Below are 15,698 nucleotides of genomic sequence, written 5' to 3'. Positions count from 1 at the left end.
CGGCCCGGGCGCTGCTCGGCGTGGCCTCCCACGGCCCGTCCGCCTCCCCAGGCTCCACGCTCAAGAACCTCGCGACCCGAGCCTTTCTCACCTCGTCATCCAAGAAGTCCAGGTAATCTCTCTGCGCCTCCCGCAGCTCCACATCGTCCAGTACCACGGTCCCCGCCATGCTTGTCAGTTCTACCCGAGCCCCGCGTAGGTTCTAGGATGCCCCCGCCCTGGCGCGAAACTTCCGAACTTTTCCCGCCACCAAAAGTTACCACGAGGAAGGGGCGGGGTCTCTGGGAGGATAGGCACATTCTGATTGGCTGATTCCTCTTACCCAGCCTAAATGCTATCCAATAGAGAGCTGCTTCTTCTTCGCGTTTACTAGCGGCGCCTCGCGACGGCGGGAAATGGATCATCCGGGGTTTATCCCCGCCTTGTTCCGCCCTCACTGACGGGAAAACTGACCAATGGGGCCGAAAGGAGTCTTGTAGATCCTGGTCATTGGGCAGCCGAGGACGGAAGACCTGGAAGCGATGCATTCTGGGAGTAGTAGTCTTCCCCCAGTTCCCGGATGTTTCCAGGGCTTCTTTTTTTTTCAATCAGCTGTATCCTCAATTGCCTAAAGGGAAACAAACTGAGCCTGGCGGTTGGATTCAAACACTAAACATCAACGAATAGGGGTTTATAACGCAAGGAGGTGAAACATAAAAGCAAATAGTTTTTAAGTATATATTCAAGTCAGGTGAGCTGGGTATCTTGCTTAAGAAGCATCCAGAAGAAATAAAGTGAATTTTGAGAATCTGGGATTAAGAATAAAATCATAGCATCTTTGGGAAAAGTCATTTAATTCAGCGACCCACTCGCTATCTGAATACCGTTGCCTGAAGTAACCCATAAAAATATGAGGCGGCGGAGGAGTGTGCAGAAAAATTTTCGATACCTATCCCGCAGCCCCAGAGATGGCCTCGTGTGTTATACAAAATGTTGGACATAATTACTACACCATCTTGCAAACGGGTAAGTTGAGGCTTTCTCGGGATCTTTTAAAGTAACAATTTATTGAAAGATAAACACAAGGAGAAACAAACAAAAAAAATTGTGCCAAGTCACTCTTAAGTACCAATCAGTAATTAAGATAAAGCAAATCTGAAATTAAATTAAAAAGATCAATTGCATTTCCAAGTTTTGTTTTTAGTTTTGCAGTTTCTTTATATTCTTCAGTTTTATTTTTGAGTTATAATTTATATACAGTAAAATGCATAAATCTTAGGTGTACAACTCAGTGAATTTTTATTATGCATACACCCATGTAACCGCCAGTGCACAATAAAGAACAGTCTCATTGCCCCAGCATGTTTTTAATTTTATGGAACAGGAAACAAAAATACCAGATTGCCCAATACTAGACACCTGGTCATTCTATATCTGAAATTTTGGCCAAGCTACTTCTTAGCTTGTTTGAAGGTCTCCAAGGCAGATGGTACCCTGACAAGGATTCTAAGTATAATCTGCCTAAACAACAACAAAAAAATATGCCATCTATTTGTATGTGTATATGTATTTTTAGTTATTATACAGTTTACAGTTTTGTGTCATCCTAGTGGACAGGTAAATTGATTCTTAGAGAAAAAAGACCAGCTTCTCATGATTGCCTGCTTTTCTTTAACAGGCAAAATAAAATAAAAAATAAAATTCTAGAATGAGGATTCTGCATTTAACCTATAATAATAAAAGCGTAATATGCTAATTAGACCGGAGGACCTTCCAGACGACCCTCTGGACAAAGTCTCGGCTGCGAGGGCCGAGCCCCTTGCACCAATTTCGTGCATCGGGCCTCTAGTTATAACATAAGGGATAATTAATTATAACTTAAGAGTGTCTTTACCACTTGATCATAACTCATATTGTGGATATATTGAAGGCAATATTGACAATATTCTCTGGTCTGGAAACAACTTGAAATGAACACTGAAAGAATCAGGAAGCTTAATTCAAAGAAAACTCAAGTAAACTTGCAATAGAAAGTGGAGTGGGAGTATGAAAACCAAATATTTGTCTCTAACACACTTCAGTTTCCTCATATAAAATATGAGAAAATTAGAATATTCCTAATAATCTATCCCATTCAAACATTCCATGAGCCTTTGGCAAATTTGAAAACTGTAATGACAATTCTATTTACAAAGTCCTTAATATCATCATCTTTAACCATAAAGGACATGCAGATATTTAATTGGTGCTTCTCTCTTCTTTTCTTAGGGGCATGAGATGTTTGAGTACAGAGAGGATGTTTTCTTTGTTATCTCCTGCTCCTTCAAACTTCAGGGAGAATAATCAATCAGATTGTTGCTTTTTAAAAGTTAGAGCCATTTGTTCATATCTCATACAAAGTCCAGCTGAGTTTAGCCAATGGCTCTTTTCTGCTTCTTATTCACAATGAAGAAGCACATGTAATCCGATAAAGTGGTGTATCAATGGTTTTCTTTTTTGTTCACATTCTTGCTTTCCCCCATTTTCTCTCCCTAGGCCTTGACAGACCTAAGGCAATCTCCAAAGCTGAATAAACACTAGGGGGCTCCCTGGAGGGCAGAAGTTTGCAGGAAAGAAATTGCAAAATGTATGTAATACTTCCACTTTTCTGTGTCCTTGAACAAAAAGTACCCAAAAGCACAATATAATTTAAAAATATTTCATAAATATTATTTATACCAATGAACAGTATTATATGTTACAAAACTTTTCAAACAATATCCTAAATAGCCTATGATTAATAACTAGCTTTCAGCACTCAGGAAAGCACCATAATCCATTATAGTCCTTTGACACTCAAAGGCCACAAAAGCTTGGAGTTCAAAAACTCTATCTCTAGTGCCAGAGCACTTTAAGGCATAACCTGCAGGTCCAGGCTTGCCCTGGCCATGCAGATCTGTTCTCTTCTGTGATGTGGACTAGTCAGAATCTTCTCCTGATGCTGTAGTCTGGGGTCATGAGCACCAAGACAAGCAGACTTCCTCTCTCTTTCTGGCTGCTCTAGTTCCTAGCTGTATGACTGGGAACAACCTACTTAATCATTCTGGACCTCAGTTTCCTCACCTTTAAAATGAAGCTAGAAGTAGTATTTAGTTCAAAGAATGGTTTGAGTATTCAGTGAGGTAATAATAGATATAAAATATTGAGAAAAGTTCCTGGCATCTAGTAAGCACTAAATAAATGGTAGTGGTGGTGGTAGTATTAGTGATTGGAGAGGGGTCACAAGATATTAGGGAGAAAAAAGAGAAGCACCCTGGTGCATTACTGAACAATTCAGACAATCAAATTCAAGTCCTTCCCACTCCTTTTCAAAAGTTGATAATAGAACCAATCCATGCACTTTTTTGAGAGACCTTGTTTGCTACAAATCCATCTGGCTAAAGGAATAATACATTCATAGGTTGTCTGGCTCCAAATCTGCCAGTGTTGAATATAATCAGAGGCATTTGGTAGGTGTCTAATGGAAAGTCAAATGGTCCCTGGAGTTAGCCAGTGTGTCTTATTAAGATGGGATAGTCCCATAGCTTCTGTCCTGTCTTTTGCTTCCTAGAAGCTTTTGGGTTAGTTATGCTACAAAAGGTAGGAAAATCCAGAAGCCAGAGAGCATTGGTGACACTGATTTGTCCATGAAATTTGACAACACAGTTGGGCACACCAATTACTTGTGATTCATTGTCATTTGCCAAGGTTAATTTCAGCAATCTAGTTCCTTAGTCACTGAAAAGTCATCCCCATTCTTAGTTGCACAATTTCACTGAGGCTCTGATTGAAGAACTCTGTTTCAGTGCTTAGAGCCACAGATTTGCAGGAGGAAATTTCCAAAACCGTAATGAGTGTATATGAATGCAGTATATGAGATTTTCTAATAACTTCATTCTCTAAATCTGTCTAGATGTGAGTGTGCATTTTAAAAAGTATAGTCCCTTAATTCTTTATATTGTGCCTATGTCATGAAATGAAAAGATTTAGCCATATCAGTCAATCAATCAAGCATTTAGTTGACCATCTGTATACCTAATTCTGTCTTTGACCAGAGACTCTAGATCAGTGATGGTGAACCTCTGACACGCGAACTCATTTTTTTGGTTGATTTTTCTTTGTTTAATGGCATTTAAATATATAAAATAAATATCAAAAATATAAATCTTTGTTTTACTATGGTTGCAAATATCAAAAAATTTCTATATGTGACACGGCACCAGAGTTAAGTTAGGGTTTTTCAAAATGCTGACACGCCAAGCTCAAAAGGTTCGCTATCACTGCTCTAGATCAATGCTGGCAATAGAAATAATACAAGTCACTTATATAATTTTCTAGTATCTACATTTTAAAAAGTAAAAAGAAACACATTAAATTCATTTAACAATATATTTTACTTTACCTAATATGTCCAAAATGTCATTTTTACATGTAACCAATATTTTATAAGTATTAATTAAATATTTACTTTTTTGTACTAAGTCTTAAAAATCTACTGTGTTTTTTATACTTACCCCATCTCAATTCAGATGAGGCACATTTCAGGTGTTCAGTCAGCATATGTGGCTAGTGGCTACCGTATTATCACGACTTCAGAGTATAAAAAATCTATCTTTTGAAGTAGCTACGATTTGACTTGAAATAACAACAGCCATTTATTAAACATATACTATATGCCAGATAGTATGCTATGCACTTTACCATATAATCTTATTTACTCTTTATAATACCTTGCAATGTGGTTATTTTTAATCCTCATTTTACAGATGAGGAACTAGAGTTTAAAAGACTACAGAATCCTATACCAATAAGGGACAGAGGCAGGATTTGAACTCAGGTCTATATGGCCACATCCAATAGCATTTAAAAAACAAATGAATATAGCCCATTGGCATGGCTCAGTGGTTTTTCTATCTCTCTCTCTCTCCGTCTCCCTTCCTCTCTGAAATCAATAAAAATGTATTTTTAAATAAAAATAAAAACAATGAATATACTTAAATATTAAGTGAACAGATATTTTATATTTTAAAATACTTTAATTGATTTTTAAAAAACAGTCTGTTGTATCTTACCTTAGTGCATTGTAGATTTTCTTGCTCATGCTACTGTTTAAGGTGTAAAGAGACCTTTCTCTGGACATGATGAATACCTTCTGCTGACTTATAGATGGGCTAGCATTTGTATGTGTCCTGTAACATTTTTTTATTCATTCATTTAATCAATTATGTGTGAGCTAGATAAACGACAGTAAATTAGATATTATTTATAATCAGTTTTTATTTACCTTATCCTTCAAGTAAACTGCACATGAAGTTTCAAAATATTTAAAATACCCGTCTTTGTGCAACCAACAGGGCTTTGTGATGCTGGTATTTACTCACACTATAAATTATACTGTCTGTATTTTATTTCAGTGTTTAGGGGGGTAAAAGGTCAAAAGTTTACAGTCAAATATGGAAAATAAGGTGCAAGTACAAATAATCATGAGAAAAAGCAATGTGTGTTCTAGACATGGTACAAAGTGCCACCTGCATTAAAAATTTGAGATGTAAATTTTTACACAGGAGTAGTGAGGTAAAGCTAAAAAAAGGATTTGATGTGAGGATCAAAAGGTGGACAGTATTTTTCTAGGGAGGTGGGGCAGCCATGACATTGTAAGAAAATGTAAAGGCAACAATGACCAACTCCTAGGGAAACTAAGGTAGCTGAAATGATGGGTCAGCACAAGAGGTGAGTGCAGGGTAGGACTGGAAGCAGTGGGTGTACCGTGCCTGACTGAAAGGAGACTGAACAGCAGAGTGAGAAGACTGTGCTTGATTTAAGAGGCAAAAGGGAGCCATGGATGACTTGTTAGCAAAAGAGAGACAATATCAGTTGTGCTTTAGAAAGATTAATCTGACCAGAGGATGGATTATTTAGAATGGCTTACTTAAATTAGATAAAAAAGAAATGATGTCTGGAAAGGGTGTTCAAAGTAAAGACAAAAAGAAAATGTTGAGAGTAACACATTTCAGAGAAAAAATGGACAGATCTAGAAGCTATTTGGATGGAGGTAGGAATGAGGAAGAGAGGGGGATAAGAATTACATATTTGTATATAGAATAAATACATGTGCCTCACACACAATGCCTCAAGGGCTTACAAAACACATGTAGATGTTAGTGATCTTTATTAAGATCTTAATTTCAAATAAACAGTTGTTTTTTCAGTTATGACAACAGAGGAATAGAAATTTAAGAGATAACCCATTCTCTCAAAATACCAATAGTCAGGAGGATATAACTTTGACATTTAGTTCCAAAACTTTGTCCAGGACAGTATGGAAAAGAAAGGAAAATTTTATTTGCTGAACTTTAAAACAATATATATAAACTGTACCTCAATAAAGCAAAGTATTATTGCTGACGGCGGGAGGGGTCAGTTGTAGGCAATCAGTCTGGCAGGGGCGGGCAGTTAGGGGTGATAAGGCTGGAAGGCGGGGGAAGATTGTGGTTGATCAGGCCGGCAGGCATATATAAATTATACATCAATCAAGTTTATTCTAAAAATCTAAGCAAAAATAAATAAATCATAAAAGCATGATGGCTATATCTGGTCAGCTGTCATTGTTGGAGGAGAGCCAAGTCTCTTTGAAGTAGACTGAATACTAATTTTAATTGGCTCTGTGCCATTTGACTAAGAAACTGCAGTTCCTGTCTACAGCATTCACAATTAGTTTGGTAGACCAGAAGACCAAGGTTTAGGAAGACGGAATCTCATTGCATCCTCTACCACTGAATATTTGACAAAGTGGGAGTCGAACTTCAAAGATGCTTGTGAGGCACCTTGGGATACAAGCTCCAAAAATGGTTGCATTGATCACTTACTTGCCCTTTATAGGAATATACTGAGATCACCTCCTCCATCCCCCACTCCAGCTCATACCCACAGTTCACTTCAACACCTTTCTACGTTCCTGTAGCTCAATTGTGGGAATCTTTCGATAAGAAGAAATACAAGCTATATTATTCTTCTTTCAGCACTCTAATATGTTGTTGGTTTTAGAGAGTGTAGAAAAACTGTTAACACTCTAATTTTGTGTTTTAAGTGCTATAAAGATCAAAACAAAACTCTCTGGCCAGCTGAGAGGTATAGTCTTTACCCGTTCTCCCTACTCTTTCACTGGATTCTTTGATAAGCATCCAAAAAAATATCTCTGATCTGAAACCAAACCCAGATGGGTATTTTTCCTGTCCTGTGTTCATCTGGTTAGCCACCTGCTTCTCTGTGCCGATCCAGGAAGATCACACACACACACACACACACACACACACACACACACACACATACACACACAGAAGGTGTTGGCTCACAGCCCCAGAGGTCTGGGGAGGATGGCTTTGAAAATAACCATTCTTTATGCACTGCCATGCTCTAATGCCACCTTCATTAATTAGAATTGCAAAGTCAGCCAGCAATGCTCATTAAAAAAATTAATATCAGGGCGCATACTGGAATTTTAGTGCTGGAAGTCACCTTAGAGGCCATTTCATATAAAGCCCCATTTCATAGTCTAGACAACTGAACTCCTGAGAAATTCAGTTAGATTCCAACATCAATATACTCAACACACAAAAAAAGAAGTGTTTTTTTTTCTTTAAAAGGTAAAGAAATACTACACAAGATCCTGGAAAGAAAGGTAAATTTGAACAAATCAGACTTTTAGAATTGAAAAATACAGTTTTTGAAAGGATAAATTAATGAACTGGTTAAAAGCAGAATAGATACATTTGAAAAGAGAATTATTAAGATAGAAGATGGAGCTGAAGAAAGTGTCATAATGCAGCAGAGTGGGGAAAATGTAAAAGAAGTTAAATGCAATGAATGATAGAATAAAAGGTTCAAGTAAATATAATGGGAATTCCACATGGATAAAAATAAAGGAAATAAGACAAATAATACCTAAGAATTTTTCAGAATTGATCGAAGACAAGAATTCTCAGGTTAAAGAATCATAATGAACCTTGACCTTACTTACTTCCAAAAGACACTATCTCCAAATACAGCCACATCGAAGGTTAGGGCATCAACATATGAGTTTGGGGGATATATAATTCAGTCCATAGCAGATTCCTGAAGTATACATTTTGGAAAAAGGAAATTAAATATAGAAGTAAGGAAAAAACAATGGTGAGCAAAGAAATTGATAAACACAGAAGATAAATCTAAAGTGTTGACTCTAAAAATCAATACTACTAATAATGACTAATTTGGAGGGAAGTAAAAACTAACTGGAAATAACTAGCTTTGTCTAATAATACTTTCTACAATGATGGAAATTTTCTATATCTGCTCTGGCCAGGATAGTAGCCATTAGCCACATGTGGCTATTAAGCACTTAAAATGTAACCTATAAAATGAATTTTTAATTTTATTTAACATTAATTAAATTTAATTAGCCACTTTGTGGCTAATGATGATCATATTAAACGGTTCAGCTTTAGACAATAATAACGTGACAAATGGCTAAAGTAGATCAAAGTTAAATATTCTAAGACCTTTGTTTATTCATAAGGAAAATGAGTATTTTGAAGGCAGTTATTCATGTTAAAAATTTAAGGATAATGACTAGAAAAATTGAAGTAGAATGTATTATTCCTAAAGTAGTAGATGGAAAAGAAAAACAAAATACTATCACTACACAGAAGATAGGAAAAGAGATGGAAAAAATCAAAGGAAAACATGATAAATAGAAAGCATAAGAAATATGACAGAAAGAAATAAAGAAATATACTGATTTATTCTTACAATGGAATACAGAAATTGAATGTAGCCTCATATGTCAAGAGAATACTGAGTGAGTGCCTGGCCGGTGTGGCTCAGTGGTTGAGTGTCGACTTATGAACCAGGAGGTCACAGTTTGATTCCCAGTCAGAGTATATGCCCTGGTTGCGAGTTCGATCCCCGTGTGGGGCATTCAGGAGGCAGCCAATCAATGATTCCCTCTCTTCATTGATGTTTCTATCTCTCTCTCTCCCCCTCCCTTCCTCTCTGAAATCAATTATATCTATATCTATATCTATATATATATATAGAGAGAGAGAGAGAGAGGGGGGGGGCGGGAGAGAATACTGAGTGAAAAAGTGGGATAGCAAAAGATATGCACTTTTATATAAAGTTTCAAAAGGTGTTAATAGTAATAATTTATTAATTTACTAGAGTCCCGGTACACGAATTTGTGCACCAGTGGGGTCCCTCAGCTGGGCCTGCACCCTCTCGCAATCCAGGACCCCTCGGGGGGATGTCAGAGAGCCAGTTTCGGCCCGATCCCGCAGTCCAGGCCGAGGGACCCCATTGGTGCACAAATTCATGTACTGGGCCTCTAGTAAATTAATAAATTATTACTATTTATTAACTCACAAAATATCAACTATAACAATATGTACTAAAATGAATGGTGCAACCCAACTTCAGGATAGTGGTTTCTTCTGGAGGAGGGGCAAAGGTAAAGGGAGATCTATAGCTGAATGTAAGTATGTTAAAAGATTTGAAGCAAACATGACAAAATGTTAACATAAAATTTAGGTGGCAAGTTCTTGGGTTTCAAACTACATCTTCTGAAACTGATGAGAGTTTTAAACTATTATCTTTCATAAATAAAAATCCAAATTCAAAAGAAATACAGTAGACCAAACATTTATATATTTTTCATCTTTTTTCTGCTTCCGACTATTTCTCTCTGACTGGTTTAGATCTTAGGACTTGAATTTGATTTTCTGTCACTTAGGAAACATCTGTCCACAAAATAACAATCTAATATAATGAGTCCTCCTCACAGCAGAGGACTAAGGAGCTGGACAGCCCAGTTCCACTGGGAAGTTCTGTTTCCTTAGGACAGAGGTCAACAACTCATTTTACTGTGTTCTCTTAATGGGCCAGTGAGTGCATTGGGGGCCATTGGACAGCTGTGGAAGAGGAAAAGGGAGAAGAGAGGGGGAGAGGAGAAAATTTTGGTTCAGAGCTACCAACTGACTGCTCATCCCCAGCATATCCTTGTAGAAGAAAGCAGGATGGAATGACCTCATCTCTTTGCTTTGACATTTTTCTATTGCTCCTTTTATTGTATTGCAATTATTGTTTACATGTCTGTCTCCCCCACTGGACCATGTCTTATTCTACTTCTTTACCTGAATGCTTAGCACAATGCCTGAAATAAAGTAAGCTCTAATGAATGTCTGTTGAATTAACGTTGAATACACAGCTTCAGATCTTAAATCATTTCCTCCTGGCATCTTATTTAAGCCCCCCAAGCTTTTCTCTTTTGCTTTACCACCTTCTTGGATCCTTTTTCAGGCCCTCACAGTTTGAAATATTTAAGCCTTTTCTATCACTATCTCCTAGCTGGGACACTCAAACCAGCCTCTGCACTTTGCAGAGTGCTGTGTCAAGTGGACTTTTTTACTTTGTGGGAACTCTGGCAGGGAGCTATTGCCAAGAGGATTCATTCCCTTCCTCCCGTGTCCCAGGCTGAAGTGTGGGAGCCCCAGCCACCTTCTCACACCCAGTCCTGGCCTTCCAAAGCCAGCCCTGGTCTGATAGCAATCCTGTCTTTTCAAGAGAAACCAGCAGGTGCTTACAGGTGTGGGTGGTACTATCTTAACGGAGATAGTAATCTGGCCCCCAAGATATTTCTCTTAACTGTGCTGTGGGAACTGGTCTATTCGATTTGGCTGCCATTGAAGGGATTTTCCAGCAAAGACATTTATGCAAATGGTCTGTTTGGATGGCTGGCCCCACCTTGAGCCTGCTTGCTCATTGGACATCCAGCGTGGGAGACCTGCCGGCCTATTAGCGGTGAGCTGTTCTGGAGCCTTGCTGAAGTGAGGCAGGGAGTGTAAATGAAGGTCAGACATTTGCACACTTGGTGAGACAGACACAAGTGGGCAAAGCCACCTGTGGCTCACTTAGAAGAAGCCCGCCATTGCCTCAAGAGGGAACAAGACAACAAGTGCATCTGTATCTCTCCCTGTCACAGATTGGAGTGGCTGTGGCTGGCCAAGGAAACTGATAGCCAGTCTTGTTGGGTCCCGGGCAGGTCTGCAGTCTCTGGAGGGTCAGCCCGGGTGGGTGACCCTCACAACTCTCTGGTTCTGCCCCTCCCTGCCATAGGCTTTAACCTGAGCAAAGCAGGGCAGAGCACAAGGGCCTATGGCATTAGTGAGCTCTGCCATCTTGGAACCTCCATAGCATCATCTATTGTACCAGGCACATCCATGATAAGCTCCAGCAGCTAAAGGAACACCAAAGCCGCGGCCACAGCAAGTTCTGCAGCACTGGGGCTTCTCTGGGAGTCCTTTCCTCAATAACATTGTCCCTCACCTATTGCCATTCCAGCCACTCTCTGCAATAAACATAGAAACAGAGCACAGGACGCTTCATGTTAAGCTGGCCTAGGTGTGGTCCACCCTCACCCTCCCATCACCGACTGGGGTGCAAAGGAAGAAAAGGAACCCCAGTCTTACTGGCCCACAGCCTCCAGACTGCTCCAGTAGGGAGACTAGGCACCAGGAACGAACTGTGAACTATTATCTCCCACGCGGCCCAAAAGACTTGCCTGGACACTGTGCCAAGAGACTTGACCAAACTTTAGCCTGGCTCCCTCCTATACTAATCTGTGTCCCTAAAGATGACCCCAGTCCCTGTGTCCCTAAAAGTGACCCCAGCCCCGGTGCTGAGTCTTTACTCAAGAAACCACAATTCTGCCAAAACCACAAAATGTGCTTTGTAGCCAAACTGTTTTCAGTAATTTTCCATCTCTCCCTAGCCCTTTTAAGGTCCCCAAAGTCTTCCTTAGCCCCTTTTTGTTCTCCCCTAAGCCCCTGTTAGTTATCTCTAAATGGGCTAACTCCCTTTCGCCCCTTATAAAACCGTAGTCACCTTTGTCTTAGTTGGTGTTGAGTTCACTTTATCTTGGAGTCTCTCTTCCCTACTGCAGTAACCTGAATAAAATCTGTCTTGCCAACCTAACAAGTATCCAATGCTGTTTCTCTTTGATAGGACATGTCTAGAACATGCAGTGATGGCCTCAGCCTTCATGCTCCCAGGCCAGGAACCAGTGGAACTATCCCAGGCACCATAGAGGATCCATCGGGAGTCCACTGGGCTCCAGTGGAGATCTAAGCACCCGCTCACCATCACGGAGAAGCCTGCCATCAAGAGGTGCCTAGAGATACTTCAATACAACATTTCAGTCTTTGAAGGTGGCCAGGTGCCTTCAGGAGCACACTTGGTGAGACAGACACAAGTGGGCAAAGCCACCTGTGGCTCACTTAGAAGAAGCCCGCCATTGCCTCAAGAGGGAACAAGACAACAAGTGCATCTGTATCTCTCCCTGTCACAGATTGGAGTGTCTGACATGCATATCAGTGTCAAACCAAGTTCAAGGCCCATGAGGTGGCCTGCGAGAATCCCCACATGGCCATCCCACACTCTGAGAGAGCCCCTCAAGGATGCCCCTTCTACAAAGCAGTTCATGGGCAGCAGCAGCCCAGACCACCTCCGGGAGCCGACCCAGCCTTGTAATCTCAACCACCACCACTGGCTGACCCAGGGAAAGAAAAAAGGCAAGGAGCAAGAAGGTGGGTGAGCAGAAGGAAACTCCCCAGGAGCAGCAGTAGGCAGAGAACCAGAGGTGGAGATAGAAACAGAGGATCATTTTAAGTTGAAAATAGAAGCACTAGAGCTGTCCAGGGGCCTCAGTCCTGAAAGCCCAGGTGGACAAGACAACTGAGATGGACATAAGCCAGGATGTCCAAGGGACTGGGACAGGTAAGTGACCCAATGTGTTCTACCAAAGCCTTGATGCCACAGAACTGAGAGGAGAAGGAAGTCATAAATGATAAAACCAAGGTTGGGTTCCCCTCAGGGTTCTTGGAAATTTAAGAAAGCTTGGTTTCACTACAGATGTTAGAGTTGGAAAGGACAGCTGGAGACCATCTTTGGCCCTTGCATTTTACAGATAAGAAAATGAATCCAGAAGAAAGTAATTTGCAGAAGGTGACACATCCAGTTAATGCTAAGGCTGACTCTAGAACTTGGCCCAGTGACCCTTCCACTGGCTTATACCTGGCTCTTGCCTTAATTGTTGGTGATAACTGGGCATCATGGTAATCTTTTCCATGGGACCTGGAAAGAATAGGATCGGGAGAGCAGTTAGAATTTTGCTCTTTTGTCTCCAACAAAAGTCCAGAGGAGGCCAGAATCTCCAGATGGAAACCAGCCTCAGAGAGAGACTCCATCATTAGTCCCAGAGGCTCCAGGGGTGTCTACAGTCTCCCCTGCAGCTCGGCAGGCCAAGTGTGCCAGTTCCAGCCCAAAGCCAGGACCCTCAGGCGCCACCAGACTGCTGCTGCAATTATTGCAATTGAAATGGCAGAGAACAAGTGCCTGGTCAGCAAACTGGCTGGGGAATCAGCTGCCCAGCTGCAGTGCCACATAGCCCAACACAATGCTCATATGGCAACCCTGTGGGTATTGTGCTGGTCTGTGGTGGTTGGAAACAGCTACATCCGAGGCCAGGAGGTGGTGGCCATTCTTAAGGACGTTGTTGATGATGTCCATGAGAGAGTAGCCCTCCTAAAGTCATCTCTAGGCCACCTGAGCCAGGACTGAGACCTCCTGCCTCTGCCATATCCTGCTTCCCCAGGACCTTGGGGAGATTTCTCCCCTGAAACTGAGATTTTTGCTTCTCTGTTCTCCTTATTTTTCTTTTAGGAGAAATGTGGAAATTAAATAGAGGAAAGGGTTAGATAACGGCAAATAAAAGACAAAGGAATTTAGGATTTTAATAATAAGATCTTCACATGAAAGCTAGTATTTGGGGTTTTTTCTTATTTTTCATTCTATCTCAGCCCCATAGCAAAGTGCAGGGGCAAGGAAATGATGGGCCTGAGATGTGGTTTTACTCTTCTGATCCAAGGTTTGTGTCCCAGCCCCTCTCTACTGGTCACTGATTCCAGCTGCTTAGAATTCTTTGGGCCCTAAGAACAGCCTTTCTCTCTCCTCAAGCCTGAAACAAGCTCAGGCACACAGCTTATTCCTCTTCTTCTCACCCCCAAATTAGCAAATAATTAAACACCTGCTCTATCACAACGGTGTCCCCTAACCAAAATAATGCTATCTTCTCTGCCTTAGTATCATTAACATTAAAAAGAATTTATAAATAACCTATCACCTCCACCAAAGTGACCCATAAATCTTAAAGGAAATAAAAAAAAACTAACCAAAACTTTTTTCAATTACAGTAGACATACAGTATTATATTAGTTTCAGGTGTTCATTATAGTGATTAGGCATTTATATATCTTACAAACTTATCACCCCAAAAAGTCTAGTACCCATCTGACACAATACCTAGTTATTACAATACTAGAGGCCCGATGCACGAAATTCATACAAGGAGCTCAGCTGTCGCAGCAACTTGCCTCGGCCCTCAAAGCCCCTTATCAGATGTATCATTGGTGAATATCTTCTCCCATTCAGAAGGTTGTCTTTTCATTTTGTTGATAGTTTCCTTATCTCTGCAAAAACTTTTTAGTTTGATGTAGTCTGTTTGATTATTTTCTTTTGTTTCTCTTGCTCAAGGAGACATTCAAAAAAATATTATTAAGAGCAATGTTGGAGAGTTTACTGCCTATATTCTAGTTTTGTGGTTTCAGGTCTTACACTTTAATCCATTTTGAGTTTATTCTTTGGTAAAATAAGATGGTTTAGTTTTATTATTTTTTTTGCATGTTATCTGTCCAGTTTTCCCAACATCATTTATTGAAGATATTATCTTTACTCCTTTGTATATTCTTGCTTCCTTTGTTATAGATTAATTGATCTTATAGGTATGGTTTTATTTTGGGCTGTGTATTCTGTTCCATTGATCTCTGTATCTGGTTTTATGTCAGTACCATGATGTTTTGATTCCTATAGCCTTGTAGCATAGTTTGATATCAGGTAGTATGATACCTCCAATTTTGTTCTTCTTTCTCAAGATTCCTTTGATTATTCAGGGTCTTTTGTGGTTCTATATACATTTTAGGATAATTTGTTCTAATTTTTTGAAAAATACTGTTGGTATTTTGATAGGGATTGCTTTGAATCTACAGATTGTTTGGGGTAGTGTGGACATTTTAACAATGCTAATTCTTCTTATCCATGAGCAGAGTATATCCTTCCATTTACTTATGTTTTTTTCATTTATTTCTTCAATGTCTTTAGAGTTTTCTGAGTACAGGTCTTTTACCTCCTTGGTTAAATTTATTCCTAGGTATTTTTTATGCAATTGTAAATGGGATTGTTTTCTTAATTTCTCTTTCTGATAGTTTGTTATTGCTGTATAAAAATGCAACTGATTTCTGAATGTTAATTTTATATCCTGTTACTTTACTTAATTCATTTTTTAGCCCTAATAGTTTTTTGGTGGAATCTTTAGCATTCTCTATATATGATATTATGTCATCTGCAAATAATGACAGTTTTACTTTTTCCTTTTCAATATGGATGCCTTTTATTTCTTTTTCTTATCTGAATGCTGTGGCTAGGACTTCCAATACTATCTACACTAATAAAAGAGAAACATGGTAATTGGCGTACGACCGCTACCCTTTTCATTGGCTAATCAGTGAGTATATGCAAATTAACTGACAACCAAGATGGCGGCTAATTTGCATATG

General features: G+C 39.7%; 1 protein-coding gene and 1 long non-coding RNA gene across 2 annotated transcripts in view; one reads left to right on the top strand and one right to left on the bottom strand.

The window, feature by feature from the left end:
- Positions 1 to 363, bottom strand: part of MCM3 (minichromosome maintenance complex component 3) — an 18,864-nt gene extending 18,501 nt beyond the window's left edge. The window contains exon 1 of the mRNA XM_014532450.1: positions 92 to 363. Coding sequence (XP_014387936.1) covers positions 92 to 169 — 78 coding nt within the window. The 5' untranslated portion in view covers positions 170 to 363. The remainder of the gene's footprint in view (positions 1 to 91) is intronic.
- A 267-nt stretch (positions 364 to 630) lies between these two features.
- Positions 631 to 15,698, top strand: part of LOC106724568 — a 26,577-nt gene continuing 11,509 nt past the window's right edge. Inside the window, exons 1-3 of the long non-coding RNA XR_001360412.1 lie at positions 631 to 1,005; positions 2,515 to 2,605; positions 12,034 to 12,804. This is a non-coding gene — a long non-coding RNA (uncharacterized LOC106724568). The remainder of the gene's footprint in view (positions 1,006 to 2,514; positions 2,606 to 12,033; positions 12,805 to 15,698) is intronic.

Source organism: Myotis brandtii, unplaced genomic scaffold (assembly GCF_000412655.1).
Source record: "Myotis brandtii unplaced genomic scaffold, ASM41265v1 scaffold893, whole genome shotgun sequence".
NCBI lineage: Eukaryota > Metazoa > Chordata > Mammalia > Chiroptera > Vespertilionidae > Myotis > Myotis brandtii.
This window is presented reverse-complemented; position numbering and strand designations above follow the sequence as displayed.